General features: G+C 47.0%; 1 protein-coding gene across 2 annotated transcripts in view; it reads left to right on the top strand.

The window, feature by feature from the left end:
* POU2AF1 (POU class 2 homeobox associating factor 1) overlaps nucleotides 1–21,153 on the top strand; it is a 28,279-nt gene extending 7,126 nt beyond the window's left edge. For both annotated transcript variants that reach the window (XM_055273070.2, XM_055273071.2), the window contains 4 exons: nucleotides 14,940–15,070; nucleotides 15,697–15,739; nucleotides 15,824–16,089; nucleotides 18,959–21,153. In XM_055273070.2, coding sequence (XP_055129045.1) covers nucleotides 14,940–15,070; nucleotides 15,697–15,739; nucleotides 15,824–16,089; nucleotides 18,959–19,273 — 755 coding nt within the window. In that variant the 3' untranslated portion in view covers nucleotides 19,274–21,153. The remainder of the gene's footprint in view (nucleotides 1–14,939; nucleotides 15,071–15,696; nucleotides 15,740–15,823; nucleotides 16,090–18,958) is intronic.
* The last annotated feature ends 962 nt before the right edge of the window (nucleotides 21,154–22,115 follow it).

Raw genomic sequence — 22,115 nt, 5'->3', positions numbered from 1 at the left:
TAGAACTGCTTGACAAAAGTGAGCCTACCTGGGATGGGGAGACCTTCTCTGAAACCCTCTTGTCCTGCTTGTGTGATACTGGGGACAAAGCACTGTCCTTGTAGGCAGGAGCCAGGGGTTCTACTTTCCATTCTACACAAAATTAGATGAGAGACCTTAAGCAAGCCACCTAACCACTTTGGGTCTCAAATGTTCTGGTGTTGGAATGGAACTTGCCTTTTCCTGGCTAATTTTCCTAGAGATTGAACTTGATTGAGGTTCTTTGCCAGCTCTAATTGCTGAGTTTTCCTGAGTGTTTATATAAAAAATAAATAAAAGTTTAAAATCAGAAGTCCTTAATTTAATAGATGGAGTTCTTCTATCTGCTTAGGGCAGTGTTTTTATACCTCGGCTACACACTGGAATGCTCTGAGGAGATTTAAGAAACACAGATGCCTGGATCTCAACCTAGAGCTTCTGATTAAATTGTCCTGGGCATTGAAGGAGAGCTGCAAATGCCTCCCAGTTGGGAAGGCTGAGAACTGCTGACCTGGAGGTTGAAATGGATGGCTTCTAATAAACCTTTGGGCATTGCTAAGAGCAGAAGAATGCTCAATCCTTTTAACAGTGTTAAACAAACATCTCTGGGGAATGGAGAACTTATTTGGTGCTATGCAGTATACAAAATGTTCTGTTGGATCAGTTTGGATTACATTTGATTGCTGGTGAAGAGACCTGAAATAACGTAGATTTAAGTAAGACAGTGGTGTCCTTTCTCTCACATAAAAGAAGTCCACAGTAGGGTGTTCAGGATCTTATGGAGTCTCACAGTGCCAACAACACCCAAGGCTCCTTTTTTCTTTCTAATCTGCCGTCCCTGGCATGTGGCTCTTGTCCTCAAGATTTTTTTCATAGTTGCCATTGTAACTCCAGCCATTACATCTGTGAGCATCACATCTTCGGACAAGGAAGAAGAAGAAAAGGGAATAGCAAAAGATCATGCCTCCCAATTGCTGCCCCTTCTCCCTCCCCAACACAACTTCTGCTGACATCTGATGCCATTTCTATCTACAAGGGAGAATAGCATAATTGTTTAGCTGGGCACATTGCCACCCTCCATAATGCAGGGGCTGTTAGGAAGGGAAGGTGGATGTTGAGTGTAACAACTGCCAGTCTTCATTATGCTTTGAGTGCATTATCTCATTTAATCCTCATAAAAACTCCATGAAGTAGATTCTGTTGTAAGGTTCATTTTATAGATGAGGAAACTGAATCATGAAGATTAAGTTAGTAACTCTCCTACAAAGCAAAATTCATGTGAACAGACCTCAAGTGTTGGCCTGCTAAGCTGTCCTGTCTCCCTGCCACAGTGCCTGTCTCTCTCACAGTGCTTAGGAAGTATTCTTGGTAAAAGCACAGACCTTCCATGTCAGATAAGGGACCAATGGCAAAATGAGGCCTGCAGATGGTAGTTCATACCATGAGAACCCATTTTGTTTGTTTAACATTTACTTCAGCTTACCTGTTGAAGAAAACAAGGTCTCTGCTTGTAGCTGGGCCTTCTCTGGGGCACAGTTTGAAGACATTTTAGCTATAATAAAAGGCTCAGAGAAGGACCTAGAGTTTGCCCCCAAATAACCCAGCCCTACTCTTTTCTGGGCAGTTTTAGTAGAGAGCCCGATGTGGCAGGCAGCCTTTGCTGGGAGCCAAGGCTTCTGCCTCCATGGCACTTCCTTCATTCTGAACTTTCTAGACTTTGGAAAAGTCAGGCTGCTCCTTCATATCTCTCTCTCTCTCTGTGTTTGTGTGTGTGTGTGTGTGTGTGTGTATTTGTGTGTGTTTAGGTGGGGTGTGGAGAGTAAGATGTAGAGAGTAGGGTTTAACTTTGAGTTAGAGAGTGACACTTCTTTCTTTGCCTTTAGTAGTTAAAGCTTAATTTCTGGGGCAGGCAGATCTGAGTTTGAGTCCTAGGTTTATGCCTTACTGGTTGTGTGACACTGGCAAGTCCTTTTTCCTCCTTCTGCCACCATTTCTTTATAGGCATGCACCCGGGGTGTGACTCTTACTTTATGGGATTGTGGTAGGGGTTTTCTGCTGTGCTTGGCATTAAGTAAACACTCAATAAATACTAGTTGCTATTATTATCTTCCCATTCTGTCACAATCTACCTCTGAAGACAAAGGTTATGCCGGCTAATTTTAGATTACAATTTGTATGTCCTCTGGGTTCTGCATTTCTTGTGAAATGGCAGGGCACACATCTCCAGTCTTGTAACTTGTGGTGGGTTAGTGATCACGGTTACTTCTGATGATTAATCTGACCATTCTATGATCAAATTTGGAACTCGCGTCACAATTTTCCTACCGACCTTGTAAGGTAGGGTGGCAGCAAGACTTGTACTGACTGGCAAACTTGTGTTTGTTTTTTTAATTCACAAGATTGGACTGAATGTTTGTAATCTAGTTGTGAGCAGAATGACACTTGAAATATGCAAGAAATAGATACCGAAAACTGAAACAACAATGTGTGGCCTCCTTTTCTTAGTAACGGTTTCATTAGTACCACTTTCTGGGAAGAGCTGGTCACCAAAAGATTATAAACCAGAATCATTCTCAGACCAGGTGCTGGGACAAAAAAGGATTTGACCAGTCTTAAACTGAATTACTTTTTAATCCACTAGAAAGAGCCATACATTTCACTGGAAGACAGCAAGCATACAGGACATTGTTAAAACTTTCCAGGACTAGGAAATGCTGAGGTGACAGAAAGGAAAGAAAAGAAGAGAGGCAAGAGAGTTGACAATAGAAGCAAGTCTTAATGTTGGATGAAAGGCACACCAATTCAGGAAGGAAAGGAATAGAAGGAAAATCAACCATCTATTCATCATCCCATGCAGGTATGCATCCCTCTAGGCATCCATCCAATAATGGAGTTATTTCCAGCTAGAGAAACCAACCAATGAAATAAATTATCTTCAGCAGAAGGTAGGGATGATGGAATCAGGGCAGGTGTCATGGAACATGTAGCATTGGGTTTGCATCCTGAAGAATAGATGATAATCTGACTTCTTGCTTAGATCCTGGGATGTGCAGATGCATCTTAGGACATAAAATATTAGCACTGGGAAGAAAATCCAAGGATTTCTAGGCTGATGTCTATAACAATTTTGTTATAAACTCCCTTATTCAAACCAAATCTACTGTAGAACTTCAGTATAAGAATAAAAATGATGCAGTTTTGGGGGGATATCTGGAGCTGTGATTGCTTATGTTCCCTCACATTTCCCTGCCATTCTCACTCTGCTGGCACCTGCAGGCACCATAACTATATTCCAGGGTTCTTCAGATCACAGCTGGATCCCCCTGACCTGGCCAATCTACCCCTCTTTTTAGCAAGATCCCTGCTAGCTGGTCACAGAGAGTGGCAGTGAGTGGCTGTGAAACATATTGCACTGGTCTTCATCAAACTTTGAAGCTGTGAAGACTATGTGTTCAGTCTTTGTGGGTCTCTTGTGAATAAGGAGGGGGTAAATTCCTAAAAAACTGACCAAGTGACTTCTTTCTCAGGCTTGATACTAAAAACCACTCCCCTTCTCCATTGTCTTTCATAAAGGAATCCCTTGCATCATGAGGGCCATTGGTGAGCAAAGCTGAGCATTATCCAGAAAGCTCCTCTTGACCGGCCGTGATGTCTCTCATGAATCCATTGTTAGGGCTACTCTCACTTGCGTAGGCTACACCCCAGGCCACCATGAGCCTTGGAACTTGGGCAGTTGAGTCTGACGCCAAATACAAAACTAATGCTGGGGTCTGAAGAGTCCATTCTCCAAGAAAGTGGTCCTTACATGATGGTCTCAGGAAAAGTTAGGTTTTTTCAATAAAGCTCTTTGGTCTTGAAAAGCCAAAATTAGATATTGCTTGAATCAAGGAACAAAAAATCAGATATCCATCTGCCTCCTCCAGCTGCCTAGCCACAGGTTATTCCCATCCTAGTTCAGATGGGCAATTCTAGATTCAAGCCTTGATCTAATAAGGAAAGAGACAGCCCTTTCCTCTGCTCCATCCCTCACTATGGTACTGCCTTGCTATAGAATTGGGGTGGCCACTGGGGTGGGTGGACTCTCCTCATTCACCTTCTGGTCTGGGATGGTAGGTCTGGAGCTCTGTTTAGGCGCTTTCTCTCTCCTTCTGATACCCCACTCTCAGCAAATTTGAGGCAATGCCAAATACGTAATCCAGGAATCTGCTTTACTCTACAAGGTGATAAAACTCCAATCTATGGGCACTGAAGAGCCCTCCCTTGCCCATTGTCACATTTCTATTCCATATGCGATATGTGCTGCTAGGTTTCTAGCCCCCTTGGGGGAGTATCTACAACATCGCCTCAGCCATGGCTGTGTTTCTGGCCTTTAGGAGATACATATAGGTTCCTTAAGGGGCTGCATCTGAGGTCAGGACAAGGGAACGCCATCATACTCTGTCTGCAACCTAATCGCTGCCATTCAAAGATATCCAAGGTTTTTCATTTCTAAAGTCATACTTTAAAAACTCACATCTGCTGCAACCTAATCCTCTGGTGACTTCTGAAGAAAGAAGTCTTCTGCTCAGCTCATCATATCTTTATAAAAGGCCATTTCCAAGGTTTGGCGTCTCCTGTCTAGGATTGCTGTATGAAAGTGAGGTCTTTCACCAGCCCCTCTGCAGCATCATTGGCCTCCCTGTCTCCTAAGTAGGGGTATCTTGCTGCCTGGGGATTCCAAGTACCTGAGGGATTAATTCCAGGAGCATAATGAAGGCAGGTAGAGACAGGCCTTGTAGGCAACAGAAGGCCCTGGGTATGCTGAAGACAGAGACATTCAGTATCAGGATGTAGCTGAATGGGGGCAAGTTAGGGTCACTGTACCAAGGCTACTTCTCTGATGACAGATGGGCCATGGATTGTTGGCTGAGATCAAAGGAGAAAGGGCTATTTGTTGGGAGCTCATTATGCACCAGGTGTTTCATTGTATTAATCTCATACGGTTCTCATGATAACCCTTTGAGATGGATATTATTACTTTCATTTTGCAGATGGGGAAACTGAGGCACACTCTGGTTAAGTGATTTGCCAAGAGTCACACAGGTAATAAGCAACATAACAGGCTTTCTAAACTAGGTCTAGTCCCAAACTATACCACACTGCTTCTCAATGACAAGAATTTTAGTGTTGCACTAGGTCCTTCTTCCCCTCCCAGTTGAAAAGGGCCCTTGCTTAGATGGAGGCAGGTTATGACTTCATCAAGGGTAGCTCTAGCCTGGCACAAAAGCCTCTGCAGATTTGAATCTTAGCAAGTCATGCTCGAGACTCAGTATGGAAGCTCTGAAACCTGCTGATTTCCATCTTAGAATCTGAGTTCCCTGGACTCCTCTTCTCTTGGTGGGCCGATCAGCCAAGATAGTGACACACCCTTAGGATTCACTCAGGACCAGCCACTTAGAGTGTCTGGGACAAGGGTCTGCTCATGGTGAGGCCTGAGCCTCTGGCCCCAGACCAGCCCCTCTGCATTGGAGACAAAACAGTCATATCTCTTGCACTCCCCTCTATACAGTCTCTACAGACTTGGGGCCCCAGTTTGCTGCTTGTTCAAGCCTTACTAAACAAGGTGTAGGTGGAAACCATCCAAACAAGCCAGAACCACTTCAGTTCTGAGGCAGATGCAGCTCTGTCACAGTTTGTAATTCTAAATTTGTTTGTGCAATTATTTGATTAAAGTCTGTGTACCCCACTAGACTAGACTGTAAGCTCCAAGAGGGCAAGAACCTCATCTGTTCTGCTCAGCAAGTACTTGTTCAATGAATGCTTTGCCAGGGGTCTCTTGGTCTTGTCCCCTACCCTGGGACACAGTGTATCTGAGATGGGAACCCTTTCTGCTCCAGTGACCCCAGTTTCTGTAAAAGGCAGGCAGATGCAGCTGCTTTCTCAGGTGGACCTGTCCGCTGTCATTTCAGTCGAAAAATACCAAAAATAAAACCTTGCGGGGAATTGTTTGGGTCTCTCAGTTCTCGTCACTCCTCATGTGAGAAGGCTGCTGACAAGGTTCTCGTGGACTGATCTCTCCTCTCTTGGCTGGGCAACACCATTTCTTAGGGAAACTGGCACTTGAGGGAGACTGGATCAGGGTAGTCCAAGCCCAGACTTTAACTGGAGCGAGGAGGGTTGGGACAGGGCCAGGAATCATTTGATGATCAACCTGCAGTGTCGCTCAGAGAAATAAATGGGACTTGCCCGGGCAGGGACAAGGCAGGCAGTGAGGCAGAAGTGGACTGTACTTGGAATCGCAGGTCCTGGGCTTGGTTGAGGACACTGTAGTCTCTTTGGTTGACTACACTTACAAGTGTAGTCGTTTGGCAAGTCACTGAACATCTCTGAGCATCACTTTCCTTCTCGGTAAAGGAAGGGAGGGGAAGAGGAATACGTTGTAGTGAGGCTCCACCTGCAATCATTAGTGTCAAAATCTCTATGGAACATCATGCAAATAGGAATGTGGTGATTTCAGAGCTCCCGAGAGTTAAGAATGTGACCAGGAAACACATGGACCTTTGCCACCCATTCATTCAACAGACCTGAGTCCCTGGGAGCAGAGAATGGGTACAAACAGCCTTCTGTGCTTGACCTGATCTGCAGGAGGCTCAGAGGAAGGGAGGTGTGGTGTGGAAGGTGTGGAGAGCACAGGGGAAAGGATCCCTGGGAGTTGTGCCTGTGAGGGAAGGGTTAGAGGGCCGCGGCCACGCGGAAACCTCTCGCACTCGAGGCCTTTGGCTGCCCCTACCTGCGGTTGTGGGGCAGGACACCCAGAAGTTTAGGGACAATCCAAGTAATCCTGAGGCCTTAGGGTGTAAATGCTCAGGTCTGAGCTTGGTGGAGAAGGGTGGTCTTCTGTGGGTCAGTGGGCTCTTGACTTCAGCCTAATACAACCTAGAGGGATCCCTGTGACTGCCCTGGGGGTCCATTTCCTGTTGGCTATGACCTCCATTAAGTAGGAATCACTCGGCCCCTAGACCGCTTTGGTCTGGGGCTCTGTGGCTCTAAGACTGAAAAACCCTCTGCTGTCACCTCCAACATACCTTAAGAGTGTCCCCTGGGTCCCATTGTCAGGGCTGTTCTTTCTAGGTCCTGGTGGCTTGCCTAGGTCTGGGGAAATTCTCAGTGACCGTGGCCCCTGGTTCAGCCTTTCCCAGGGGACCTGCCCATGGTTGATGAGTGAGATCTTTGGGGCTGATGGGAAGGAATAGTCTTTTAGAATGGGGACACAGGGAGGGCACATGTCACTGTCTGTTCCTTGATCTTCTCCACCCAGACCAGAGAACGTGAGGTCAGCCACCATCTTTGTGATCTGATAGAGACATCCCAGCCTACCAAGCAAGATATTACAACTTATTCTTCGGCTGTCCAGCAGCCTTGCAGGCAACATCAAATTGTACTTCAATCATGGTTCCCCTTTCTCTCATGTCTTCCAATCACCTTTAAAGTCACCTTTCTCCCCCTGCTGTCCTTTTCTCCTCTGTCCTGGGTATCATCCAGATTGCAGGATATATGAGTGACGTGTTTATAATTCCTGGCTGCAGGGTCCTCTCAGTTCAAATGTTAGTGAATGGGAAGCCTGCGTTTTCATGCATATGGGATTTCTTTGTTGGCCTATGTTAAACAACAGCAAGAAATGTCAACTTAAATATAGTGTAAACGAGTGGGAAAGCCTTTCTGTAGTGTGTCAAGTCCAACCTTTGGCCAAAACCCAACTTCTTTCTTCCTGTTTGGAAAAAAATCAGCCATTGTCCATGAATGGAAAGAACAAATTTGAAAACTTTGACTCAGACCGTCACTGTAAGAAAAGCACCCACATTGGTGTTTCAGTTAAAGATGTGAATAATCCTTTAGCCAACTGGAGTTAATGTTCTCTAGAAGTCCTTGGGCCACAAGCACAAACAAAATTCTTTACATGAAAATGTAAGCAATTCTTTTTTTTTGTTTGAGATGGAGTTTCACTCCTGTCGCCCAGGCTGGACTGCAATGGTGCGATCTCGGCTCACTGCAACCTCTGCCTCCTGGGTTCAAGTGATTCTGCTGCCTCAGCCTCCTGAGTAGCTGAGATTACAGGCTCCTGCCACCGCACCCTGCTAATTCTTCTATGAAAATGCAAAGAATTCTTTATACGAAAGTGAAAGGTGGCAGCAACTATTGTGACTTGATTTTCAGTTAGAAGCCAGGGCAAGTTTGTTGGCCATAGTCTTGAATTCCTATTGTTCAATTAGTTTTGCTACAAATAAAGAGAAAATCGTATTTCTTCTCAGTGGGTTTTTTTTCCCCTGAAGATTCAACAGCAGAAGATATTTCCAGTGATTACTTAGAGTGATCAATAGTGTGTCACTATTAACAGCGTGTCACATGTCCTTCTGGGCTAGGGGCTTTTATCTTCCAAAATGGCCTTGTGTGGCTACAAGCTTTACCTGATTTTTAGGTAAGTTCCTAAAAAATTGACCAAGTGATTTCTTTCTCAGGCTTGAGGCCAACAACCACTCCCTTTCTCCAATGTCCTTCATAAAGGAATCCCTTGCATCATGAGGGCCATTGGTTAGTAAAGTTGAGCATTATTCACAAAGCTCCTCTTGACCGACTGTGATGTCTCTCATGAATCCATTGTTAGGGCTACTCTCACTCACATAGGCTGCACCCCAGGCCACCATGAGCCTTGGTACTTGGGCAGTTGGGTCTGACCCCAAATACAAAACTAATGCTGGGATGTGAAGAGTCCGTCCTCCAAGAAAGTGGTCCTTACATGATGGTCTCAGGAAAAGTTATTTTTTTCATAAGGCTCTCTTTGGTCTTGAAAAGCCAAAATTAGATATTGCTTAAATCAAGGAACAAACAACTGGATATCCAGCTGCCTCCTTCACCTGCCTAACTACAGATTATTCCCATGTTATTCCTATCCTAGATAAGATGGGCAATTCCAGATTCAAGCCTTGATCTAATAAGGAAAGATACATTCCTCTCCTCTGCTCCATCCCTCACTGTGGTACCGCCTTGCTGATTTGAGGTTCAACCAGTCAGTTGTGAATGGAGAGTACTCTCAGTAGGTGAGACGGTGGGACGGAAATGCATGCTTATCCTGCAGCCCACCTCGCCATTAGAGCAACTGTCTTGACTGTTGTCCACCCTGGCGCCTGGCCCTGGCAGCTCATGGGACATCACAAGAGGACAATGGCTGGGAGAAGGGCTTTCTCTCAAGGGTGCCTTGGAGGCTGTTTTAGGGAATGAATGGCTTCTGACATGGGCTCTCTTAAAGTTGCCCCAGAAGAGAAGTTACCATTGACCAGGCCCTAGGTGTTTGCTTAGCTCAGAGCCATCAGGAGGGACTCAGCTCCTTAGGTGAGTAGCTCCTGCACTGTGGTGTGAATGTGGTTTACAAGGTGCCATTAAATAAACAAGTGCTGACAATTTTACATATTTCCTGGGTGATATTTTATCATACTTTCATCAAGGAACTGGAGCACCATATTTATTTAAATCAGTACACTCCACATGTTCCTAGCTTGGTGCAAAGCAGGCACAAATGTCCACATGCAGCCAGGGTACTGACTGAGGTGACCAGTTTGCATGAGATTTCATGCTCTGCACTCTCCAGCAGAACAGCAGCTGCAGGACTCTTATTTTTGTGATGTGGAGCATGTCTGGGTGTGTGGCAGGGGGAACTGAAATAGTCTCTGCTGACTTTTTGTACCTACAGATTTTGTTTCATTGCTCATTTTGGAAAAGGGAAGCCCTTATAGGGGCCAAATTAATGGTTTTTCTGTAAATGATTTTTTTCCCCCTCAAACTCCATTGGCTTGACTTCCAGTGGTATAGAAAGGCAATATGGTGAACTTCTCAGCCCAGAAAAGGAGATTTCTAATCAGGGCCGAGAGGCTCATGCTAAGGTGGAAAGATTTTCCTCCGCGATGGACTCTTGGATACCCACAGGAGACTTGAAAGGCCCTCAGACCACAGGATTAATGGTGAGAAAGCTTCAGGCTTTGAGGGTGAACTACTTGGAGCTACAAGTTAATCGGGGGCTTATTAAAATCTCTGGAGAACTCTACTGTGGGAAATTGGGCTTCTATCTTCTCTGCTGATATCTTATTATTTCAACCTCCTGGTTTATTTTGTTTGCATTTTTTATTATGATTTTAAGAAATTGTTTAAAAAGTTAAAAATCTTTCTTTTACATATTCCAGTTTAGTTGTTTTGAAGTTAATTCAGGGATCCGGGAGCCCCAAGGGTGAGGCAATCGTGATTTTAGACAAACTTTTTTCCTCTCCCAAATTTGTATTTGTGGGCTCAGTTCTCATGCTGGTGGCAGTAGGGAGCTCAGTGTTTACTGTGGAATTAAAAATGTTTATTGTTGCTGCCCATAGGTTGGTGTGAAAGGTACCAACTGCAAGTTTCAACTTGCAAAAACACTTGGCGATTGGGCTCCTTTGGAATCGTCATGAGGCTTCAGATTCTGATATTTCATGAGCACTTTGCAAAGTCACTATGAGAAGCACCCTCCCTCTTACCTGCTCCGTTGGAGTCAGTTACAGGATTCTTTGGCAGCTGGCTGTGGACATGTGCCGGGCAGTCAGGAGACCCTTGGGAGCTGTGGGAGGCCTGCAACGACAATAGGAAGAGGTGGGGACTTAGAGATTGCTCCACATATGGTCTGTTGTGCCAGGGCACACCTGTTGACACTGAGTTCCAAGGAAGTCCAGACATTAGAGGGTGATACTCCCTGTCCACAGCACCTCCACCGAGCGCTCTTTGTTCATTGACTTAGAAACAGTAGGAGGCGGAAAGCCCTCTCTTGACAAGATCCTGGAAGTGCCCAGCTGGTCCCTTTCCAGCCAAGTGTGTGGTGTGTCCACTTCCTGGGAGGGACTAGGACCAGGAGGCCTCTGAGCCCTTCCTCAGAAGTGTACATGCAAACAAGAGGGGGCTGAGCCATACACCTGTCTCTGAGATGGTCTGAGATATGTGCATATGGGATTGAGCCCTTCTTGTCCCTCAGCTGAATTAAGAGGGTGACCACAGTGCTCAGACCTCCAAGTAACCCCATTTCCCAAATTTCTCTCGAGTACACAATGCCTCAGACTGTACTTTATGCCTAAGGAATAGCTGCGAACCCAATTGAAGACAGGTGTGAATTGCAGGATGTGGTTGTGAACAGAACCGATGTGTGCAACAGCATGGATGGAACTGGAGGACGTTATGTGAAGGGAATAAGCCAGGCACAGAAAGACACAATTCTCATGCTCTCACTTGTATGTGGGAACTAAAAATTCACATAATTGAATGCATGGAGATAGAGAGTAGAATGATGGCTACCAGAAGCTGGGAAGGGCAGCAGAGGGAGTGGGAGTGGGGATGATTTATGGGTACAAAAATGTAGTTAGATAAAATGAATATGATCCAGTATTTGATAGCACAACAGGGTGACTATAGTCAACAATAATTTATGGTACACTTAAAAATAAATAAAAGTATAATTGGATTGTTTATAACACAAAGAGGTGACAAATGCTTGAGCGGATGGGTGCTTTATTTACCCTGATGTGATGAGTATGCATTGCATGCCCGCATCCAAATATCTCGTGTACCCCATAAATATATACACTGACTATGTACTCATAAAGATTAAAACCAAAAATGCTGACGTGGCCATGGGGTGACCCTGAGAAAGAGTGAGTAGAGTGTGGCAGGGCAGGTGCCCTGTTCGCTGACACGTCAGATTGTACCGGGGGCCTGTGGTCATCGCTGGGCACCACCCAGCAGTAGGGAAAGTGGCAAATGGAACTTGTGCAAGAGCGACTCACCCAGAAGGAAGGTGGGGGGACTAAAACCATGTCATTTAGAAATAGCTGAAGGAATGAGAAGTCCCTTCAGACCTAGGGGGACACCTGGTATCTCTCCTCAGATTTCGGAAAGGAATATTACTACTAATACTCATGATAATAGGAGCTCACATGTATTAAATGTTTTGTGCCAAACTCTATTCCAAGCACTTCACATGCAAATCTTAAATTACCCTACAACATACATACCATTATGATCCTCACTTTATAGATGAGACAGCTGTAAATGGATTAAGAAATGTGAGTTTCATTAGAAGGTGATGGAGGGAAATACGGCATGTGTTGCCATAAGTTAGCCTCAGTAGGAGGAAGAGCTTTCTGACATGATAATATCCCCCTGAAAGGAAGGTGGAAATGGCCAGAGGGAAGATAATTAAAACCACATGTATTGAGCGTCTACCCTGTGCCAGACATGGCCTTTGGAGCTCCCCATGTGTTATTTTGGTTAATCCTCACAACCACTGTGTGAGAGAAGAATTATTATTCCCATTTTACAAATGAGGAAATGGAAGCCCAGAGACATTAAATAAATCTAAGAACCTTCCACCAGTAAGTGACAGCCCAGATTTGAATACGGGTATGTGTGGTTCTCAAGTCTACTGTCACTGGTGTTCAGAGCAAAGGTGGAGGTGGACAGGTGGCCCCGGGGCACAGAACCAGGCTGGTTCCCCTGCTAGACACACCTATAGCAGCCTGAATTTCACAAGTTGTGATGCATTCATCTGCTGGTAACTTTTGTTGCTTGTCTTCCCCATTAGACTGCAAGATCCACGTGAGCGGGGGCTGCATGGGTCCTGTGCAGCTCCGTACTCCTAGCACTAGAAATATTTGAAAGAATGAATGAATACCAGTAGAGATCTCTTGTTCAGACAGGGGAAGTTAAAATAAGGATAATGAATCTCCTATTGGGATGTTATCGGGAGATTCTTATGTTAAATTAGGAATGGATTATCAGCAGTTGTAATCCCAGTATATTTTCAGAATTACCTGACAGATTTTTTTTTTTTTTTTTTTTTTTTTTTTTTTTTTGAGACAGAGTCTCTCTCTGTTGCCAGGCTGGAGTGCAATGGTGTGATCTCAGCTCACTGCAAACTCCACCTCCCAGGTTCAAGCCATTCCGCTGAGTCAGCCTCCTAAGTAGCTGGGATTACAGGTGCCTGCCACCACATCTGGCTATTTTTTTGTATTTCAGTAGAGATAGGCTTTCACCATGTTGGTCAGGACGGTCTTAATCTCCTGACCTTGTGATCCACTCACCTCAGCCTCCCAAGAGAGATTTTTATACATACAGATTCCTAGGCCTATATCAGCCCCCTAGAATCAGACTCTCCTAGAGCAGGACCTGTACCTGTATATTGCATCATTTCCTGGTTGATTTGCTACCTGGCCAGCTGAGGGACCTTGGAGGATGGGTCTGAAGTCCACCTGAGATACTGGGATTCCTGACCCCCAACATCTGCCCCTGGGGCTCACTTCACACTTCCTGTTGCCTCTGCCCAAGCTTCTCTCTGCCTTCTGGGCTTCAAGGCCAGGCCTTGCTCGTGGCTGGAGCCTGGAGGGAGGTCTGGTGCCGAGTCAGGCATGGGACCTTATCAGCTGGGTATTTACTGAGCAAAGTTCAACCAGGGCAGCGCTGCAGATCCGGGTTTAACAGATATCTAGGCTTCCGGGACTTTGATTCAGAGCCCAGGTCCCTGGGGCCCTTATCGGTGGATAATAATGGGCTCCCTGTGGAAGTCCTAAGGGCTAGTGTTTCTTGGCTGACCCAGGCCTGCTCTCTGAGAGCCCAGGGCCCCTAGGCCACAGGCTGTCTAGGTGGGCAGCTTGTCGCTTCCCAGCCACGGCTGCTTTTCAATTGCTCTCCCAGGCCAGGAAGGGCCCTATGCACTGGCTCTTATTTGGTTCAGTGCATTGGTTTCCTGGCTTTGATGGCAAGAGGGGAAGGAAACCTTCCCTCAGCAGCAGGTGGACACTCTCTGGCCCCAGGGCATATGGATCACCCTTGGGTAATTGTCCCATGCCCTGAAAGTCACTGAGAACCTTGGAGCCACTTGCCTCCATCCTAAAGGTGTAGGAGAGGTGAAGGGAAGACAAATGGCAGCATGTCTTAAAGAATCACCCAATTGATTAATCAATAAGTATCGACTGAGCTTAAAAATGATAGGCATGCCACTGGGAAGATATAGAGAAATAAGGTACAATAATTCACCTTGAGACGTTTATAATCTAGTTGTGGGTATAAGACACTTCCATCAAAAAGAATAACTATTACATAACAGACTGAATTTTTTTGAATGCCTACCCTGTACCTGAGTTTATTTGAGGTATATACTGTTCTACCAATTTCCTACATCTGGTGACTTCTCTCAATATTCCTTTGATAAAGAAACTAAAGATTAAGAGGCACAGAGAGGTTTAGTAACTTGCCCAGGATCACACAGCGAGGTGGTAGCAGGGGCAGGATTTGAGGCCTGTGCTATCTGGCTCAGAGTCCCTGCTTTTACGGCTGTCCTCTACTGCCACCTATGATGAGTACTAATCAGATCTGGAAATGTTTGAGAGGCTGTAGAATGTGGAAATTCCTCAGGCTGCAGGGGTTCAGGCAGGAGGGTTGCATTTGTCTTGGGTCAGCAAGAATCAAGAGGTTGGAAGAAGTGAGAGGGAATTCTGACCATGGAAAACCTCAACCACAGATGAGGAGGTGAGACACGCAGGGACACGTAGAGAACACAGACAGACCTTCTGGTTGGAGTCAGGGTTTGTGTAGTAGAGAGTGTGCAAAGTGGTGAGAAAAATGGGTTCAGATCTCATTCTGAAGACTGTCCAATTCTAGGATAAGGAGCTGGGCCTTCGTTGTCTGGGTGCAGGGGACCCACAGAAGGTTTGGGAGTAGGAGGAGTGACAATACTGGAGAAGCGTTCTAGGAAGCATCACGTGGTTCTCTGTGTTCAAGCACGACTTAGGGGAGCAGGCAGATCCATGAGGAAATGGGCACTTTGGGGTGGGGGCTCGTCTGAGAAGGACCATGGGCTCCAGGGACATTGCTTTTCACAGCCACACCCCCGGAGCAAGCCCCAGCCCCGGCCCGGCCATACCAGGGCGTCCGTGTGAAGGAGCCAGTGAAGGAACTGCTGAGGAGGAAGCGAGGCCACTCCAGCAGCGGGGCAGCACCTGCACCTACGGCGGTGAGAGTTTGTGTGTGTAAGAGTGTGAGTGTGTGTGTGAGAGGATGTGTGTGTCAGAGATAGTGTGAGAGTGTATGTGTGTGTGAGTGTGTGTGTGAGGGAGTGTGTGTGTGAGAGTGTGAGTGTGAGAGTGTGTGTGTGTGTGTGAGAGTGTGTGTGTTTGTGTTTGTGTAAGAATGTGTGTGTGTGCAGGCAGACGGCTTGGGAGGTGACCAAGAGGATCAGGCAGGAAGGAGTGCAGGTCGCATGGTGGAGGCTGCCAGGGATAGAGCTAGGGTGGAGCAACTGGGATGAGGGATCAGGGCTGGCTCAGCTGGCCCACTGAACACAGCTACTGTCAAGGCCTGAGTGAGCGAATGACTTGCATACCCTGGTGTGAGTTGGGGGCTCCCCCTGAGAAGAAGAAGACACCAGCTCCCTGAGCGCACAGACTTCCTGCTAAATGGAAACACAAATCTCTCGCGTGTAGGTGGTGATGGTTGGGATACCGGGTGGGATGTTTTGTTCTAACCAGAGAGATTCCTACCTTCTACTCTCCTGCCCTGAGGACCTCTGGGCAAGTTCCCTGCACAGGGCCAGTTGGTGATGGCTAAACACTGACCCTGGTCTTCTCCTCTCCCCTCTAGGTGGTGCTGCCCCATCAGCCCCTGGCGACATACACCACAGTGGGTAAGAGTGCCCCGTAGCCCTGGTGGCCCCCAGGCCCCTCATCTGGGTGGCATCTGAAATTCTGTAATTTCCTTCTTCCCACAGGTCCTTCCTGCCTGGACATGGAAGGCTCTGTGTCTGCAGTGACAGAGGAGGGTGCCCTGTGTGCCGGCTGGCTCTCCCAGCCCACCCCAGCCACCCTCCAGCCCCTGGCCCCATGGACACCTTACACCGAGTATGTGCCCCACGAAGCTGTCAGCTGCCCCTACTCAGCTGACATGTATGTGCAGCCCGTGTGCCCCAGCTACACGGTGGTGGGGCCCTCTTCAGTGTTGACCTATGCCTCTCCACCACTCATCACCAACGTCACGGTATGTCACACAAAGGCAGAACTGCTCCCGCCCATGCTGAGTGCACCCTTTTATAACCAGAGCTGACTTCTCGACCCTGATCTTCCTTGCTATTGATTCTCAGGATAATCAGGTCATCAAAGCTCGCCTTGTCCTCCATGGAGGCCCGCTCTCATTCTCATTTCCTGAAATATCTTCCACAAAGGTGTCTCGCAGCCTCTCTTGTCATACTTTCTGCTCCTCAGGACTGGGGAGATCTTCTCTGATTCCCTGTTCTAAATCTCCCCAGCCTCCCTGCAAGCAGTGAATCTTGGTTCTGAGTTGAAGTTTTTAGTGAATGTGGTACCAAGTGAGATCTACATGGGGTCTTGTGTTGGAACTAGCCTTTCATTTCTATTCAGATAACTTAGGGAGTGATTGTTCACTTAATAATGGGGTTTAGCAGAAGATTTCTAGGCTGAACAACAGGTGATGTTTTTGATGGTGTCAGACCCACGTGTGGGGTAATTTTTTAAAGTTCTGTCTCTACTGTCAGATTGCCTTGTTCAAATCTGTGCCCCTTCACTTACTAGCTATGTGACTCTGGGTTTAGTGACTTAAAACTCTCTGAGCCTCAGTGTCCTCATCTGTAAAATGGGAATACCAAGAAAAGGGTCGTTGTCAGGATCAAATGAAATAATGAGTGTGGAGGGCTTAGCACTGTGTCTGGCATACAGAAACCACTAATATATATTAGTTATCATCATATCAAAATCTGCTAACATTAACCAAGGGCCTGATGGGAAAGGAAGAGCCTCTTCTCCCAGGAATGAAGGAAGGAAGGGCAATAGATTTATGTTAATGATGCCTGTTCGACTAAAGGAATGGGAATTTTCTAAGTATTCAAGGGCAAAAAGACCTGTGGTTACAGCTGTATCCAGCTCCAGTCCAGGGAGACCGTGGGAAGTAGAGCTGGGCCTTGAGCAGTCCCAGAGCCCACCTTCAGTGGTGGAGCTTGCTTTTGTCCACCTTGTCTCCTCCGTTTCCCTCCAGGGTCCAGTGTCATCCTGATGCACCTGCCCCTGCCTCCAGGCACCTTCTATGAAAGGCCCGCAGGAGCCCTTCCTTCCCAGGTCCACCTGGCTACCCAGCAAACCAATTTTGGAGCCTGGATGATGATAGATAAGAAGGAGTTAATCCAACACCTCTCCCAGGCAACTCATTTCCATGTCAGGGGCCTGGGGTGAGGGTGGTGGGTGGAGGACTCATGGCTCCCAGCCATTTCATTACCAAGGATTCCTTTCGTTATTTATCCCCTTTCATCATTCCCACCTTCTGCTTTGAAAGGTTCTGTATATCAAACAAACAGTATTCATTAAGAATTAATTTATTTGTTTTGCCATTTTGTAAATTAACTCATCAAAGCTGGCTAGAGCTGTAAGTCCACACTCCTGATCAGTGGAGATAAGACCTGCTGTGGTGCTGAGTGGATGTAATTGTATTCCCAAGCAAAGAAACCTATAGTTACAGGTTTGTGACTGGGAAATGTAGAATTTCCATCTGGATTTTTGAAAAGCTGAGAATCAGGAGGCTTTCCCGGATTCTGTCTGGTTTCAGGACACTGGGATGGGGACCACTGGCTTAAGTCAAAGGAGAGGAAGCGGTTATGCTGTGGTGGGGTGTACTCCTCAGCCCAGATTTCGGGAGGCTGGAAGGCCTCTGAGACCATTTCCAGCTCTATCATTCTATGCAAAAACACCCTAAAGCCTTGCTACTCAAACTCTGGTCCCTGGACTGGCCACATTGGAGTCCCCTGAGATCTGATTAGACATGCAAAATCCCAGGCCCCACTCCAGACTTCCTGTGCCAGAAGCTGCATTCTGACAAGATCCCCAGGAGGTTGAGAAAAGGCCTGCCCTAAATGATTCTAACAGTTTGCTGTCAAGACACAGTGACAGTAGGAGGGACATATGACAGGGGAGACAGGGATGGTAGGGGGAGATTTTGGCCTCTGTCTCATGAATCCATGCAGGGAGCATCCTCTTCTCTCTGCTTTCCTCAAGTGTGAAAGAAAAGTAAGAATCCAGGTCCCGCCTCTGTTGCAGGCCTGATCTGAGGTTTGTGAGGGCAGTCACCATGCAGGTGAGAGGTATGACGCATAGAGCGTTCAGGAGAAGGACTGTAACACTTGGAGGGTCATGGGGGGTGCCCGTAAGTGGGATGGCCATGGAGATCAGCTCAGACACAGAGGAGGACGAGGATGTGGAAGGCACCAGGCAGCAGCAGGAAGGAAGGCCAAGTTTGCTGACAAAGCAGTGCTTCCCCCATCTGGGGATGGCCGGGCCTCCCCATGCTGGCCACCACTAGAGGGGTGGGAGGTGATGGAGCTGTGTTGGCCCAAGGGGACCTCCAAAGCTGTTGTGTGGAGCCTGGACTGTCTTTGTGTCTGGGCAGGACAGTGGCCACCTTCCAGATACAGCTGCCAGGCTATTGTTTAACATGTATTTTCACAGATTTTAAGATGCATATATTTTTCATGTTTTAAGATCTCTGAAATAGGAATGAATTTTGTATTCAACGAAACCTGGAAAATCTTTTCTAATTGGGTTAACCTAATGAGTTCATTACTATTTGTACTCTATTTCGTAGATGAGAAAAATGAGCCTTCTGAGAAGGAAGTGGCCTGAGCAAAGACATATAGCTAGGAAGGGTCAGGGTTGGGGCTGCGGTTGAAGTCAGTCTGGCTTCTCCCTTGGGGGAGACTTTGAGCAGGAGGAGGTGGAGTCCCATGAAGTGAGAAACCAGGAAAGGGCAGAGTTGAAGGGGGAGATGGAGGCCCCTCTAAGGGCAAGGATGGGTGGATGGGTCTCCCGGGGCTGCTAACCCTCTGTCCTGTGTTTTCCTGTCACAGACAAGAAGCTCCGCCACGCCCGCAGTGGGGCCCCCGCTGGAGGGCCCAGAGCACCAGGCACCCCTCACCTATTTCCCGTGGCCTCAGCCCCTTTCCACACTACCCACCTCCACCCTGCAGTACCAGCCTCCGGCCCCAGCCCTACCTGGGCCCCAGTTTGTCCAGCTCCCCATCTCTATCCCAGAGCCAGTCCTTCAGGACATGGAAGACCCCAGGAGAGCCGCCAGCTCATTGACCATCGACAAGCTGCTTTTGGAGGAAGAGGATAGCGACGCCTACGCTCTCAACCACACTCTCTCTGTGGAAGGCTTTTAGGGGTGGCTCCCACCTGAGTCCTGTTCCCTGAAACTGGGATTTTAAAATGAGCCTGGAATTGAGCCCCAAGTTCATGCTTGTTTGGAGTAGTCATTTCATAACTACACTTTCTATGCACAGCTAGAATTGTAGACCTGTAAACCTTCCTTCCCTTCTTCCTTCCCCTCCCTCCCTCACTTCCCCCCTCTCCCCCCCTTCCCTTCTTCCCCTCCCTCCCTTCTTCCTTTCCAACTCCTTCCTTCCTTTTCCTCCCTCCCTTCCTTCCCTCCTTCCCTTCTCCCTTTCCTTCTTTCCCTCTATCCCTCCCTCGCTTCTTCTCTCTTCTTTTTTCAATTCTGTTCCATTTTGGGAGGTAATTATAGGGATTTTAGCAATAACATTTTATGTCAAATGTTGCCAAGTCCGTGGTCCATGGGCTTTCATTTCTGTCACATTTCATTTCTTGGAAAAGGCCTCCTTTCTCCAGTGCCTGCTGAACCGTCTTAGGGTAACTCACACCCTCTGTCATTTTAAGATGTATGTGGTGGCCGGCGGGAAGACCAGCCCTGACAGCACCTCCTGAGAAAGGCAGCCAAGGGCCTACCCTGATGCCAGAGTCCTTGAGCTGTCAGTTCCCACAGTTGCTCCTTTGTTTGCTCTTCTCAGCATCGGCCAGATTTACAGTCCGGGCAGCAAAATCTCAAGGCCTGGGGCTCAGAGTAGTAAGGGGTGGGGAGTGGGTGGCAGGGAGAAAAGAACATCAGGGTGGGTGGGGACAGGCCAGTGACGAAGAGAGGGACAGAGGAGGGATGGGAACAGGCTGTGCATCTTAGTTGGAGAGAGGGGTGTGGGAGGAAGCTTGAGTTTGATGTGGGGAGGAGGAAGGCTGAGGAATGACTTGGCTCCAGATTACTTGGTTATTAAGAATAATAATAAACTGAAAGAAAGCATTGCTAGAAGAGGTGGTTTTGCTGCTCTCCTTGAGGATACGTGCAAGGGAAGTTGGGCTGTTGTAAACAGGGTGAAGGGTGTGTTTGGCCATTTCTGTCTCACGTCTTGGCCCTCTGCTGGTGCTGTGGAGGCCAAGACCCCATTAAGCCTAAAGGTGACGGGTCCTTGCCTACGCTTAGTGCTACCATGTGGGTTTCGTTTCTTTCCTTCCTTCCTTCCTTCCTTCCTTCTTCTCTTTTTCTCTTTCTTTCTTTCTTTTTTTTTTTTTTATTGGGACAGAGTCTCACTCCATTGCCCAGGCTGGAGTGCAGTGGTGCAATCTTGGCTCATTGCACCTCTGTCTCCCAAGTTCAAGTGATTCTCCTGCCTCAGCCTCCCGAGTAGCTGGGATTACAGGTGCATGCCACCATGCCCGGCTAATTTTTGTATTTTTAGTAGAGACGGGGTTTCACCATGTTGACCAGGCTGGTCTCGAACTCCTGACCTCGTGATCCACCCGCCTCGGCCTCTCAGAGTGCTGGGGTTACAGGCGTGAGTCACTGCACCCAGCCTTTTACCATGTGGGCTTCTTTAGTGTCTTAAAAGCATCCATAAGCCACCATTCTGTGGAGCCAAGGCCCCCTCCACCCAAACACCCTCCCTCCTGGGGACTTCCGGAGCCTCAGCCAGAAGTACCATTAGGTTTAATTTTAATTTGTTTTGCTGGAGAAACATCAGGTTTGTACGAGACTGAGTTGTTAGCAGGTGTGCTTAGCTCTTGATAGCGAACGTGTACCTTGGGAACTGGCTCATCCACCTGCTAATAGCACCATCGTCACTATTAAGCAGATATTTCAGTTGGTAGAATCCATGTAGAAGTCATGGACTTTTCTGGGAAATGCCTTTTCTGGGAAATGACAGTTTCTTTGACATATTTTCTTTGCCCACTTTAAATAAAAACTCTGGAGAAAGTTGTCTGTTTTGGATTTTTTTTTTTTTTTTCTGCTTAGGATTAATTTTGACCCAAATTTCTGTGTCTGCCTAAAATCCCAGTACACAAATCTTGAATTGTTTTTATTCAGATATTTTTTAGATTTAAAAGTTCAAGACAGCATTTCAGAAGATGCATTTACATCTTTGTCGGTAGTGATGGTAAGTAGGTGGGCGGGGGTCTCAGTCCTATTTGATTAAAAGCCCTGGTTTTCCATAAAAAAAGACACTATGCAAGATTTTTCCTCGTACTGTTTGAGAGGGTGCAGAAGCAACCTCCATAAAGGAGTTAAAGTTGGCAAAAACTAGCAAAGAAATAAAGTACTTTACGTATTTGCTAAGATAAATGGTCTATTTTTTCTCTTATCTTGAGGTCAAATGTCTTGGTAGTAGTCCATCTGGGTTTCTTCCCGAGTTACTCTGCTAAGATGGAAACATTTTCATAAAGATTTGTAGAGACTTTTCTGTGCCAAAGTGTTTCATTTCTTATCAAGTTGATCCCCCTAAGCTTTCAGTCTCATGTTAGACAGTGTGATTAGAGGAAGGAACTTAACACTAGTCTTGTTGACTTTGCAAATTGATCTGTTGCAGAAGAAGATAAAACCAGTCCCCACTGTGCCTGCAGTCCAGTTCTCCCAAGCAGGACATGCGCGTGGCTAGTGGGCTTGTTGTCCAGGAGAGTGGGGAGCTGAGGAGACAGGGAAATCTTTTAACTTAATTGCTCTTCCTGTTATTCATGCCATCTTGAGTAACTTCTCATGATGCTGAGTGTTCAGGGATAAGTTCTACCACGGGCATTTCCATAGCAGGCTCTGAAAATCCATCAGTCAGGATCCAGGAGCATGTGACATCAGGCAGGAACCGTGACTTAAGGAAGCCATCTCATAGGGCCAGACATCACCACGGAATGGAAATTCCAGAAGCCAATTATTCCCCCTCCAAG

Source organism: Symphalangus syndactylus, chromosome 3 (assembly GCF_028878055.3).
Source record: "Symphalangus syndactylus isolate Jambi chromosome 3, NHGRI_mSymSyn1-v2.1_pri, whole genome shotgun sequence".
NCBI classification, from domain to species: Eukaryota; Metazoa; Chordata; class Mammalia; order Primates; family Hylobatidae; genus Symphalangus; species Symphalangus syndactylus.
Note: the sequence above shows the minus strand (reverse complement) of the source record. Positions and strands in the feature narration are given on the sequence as shown.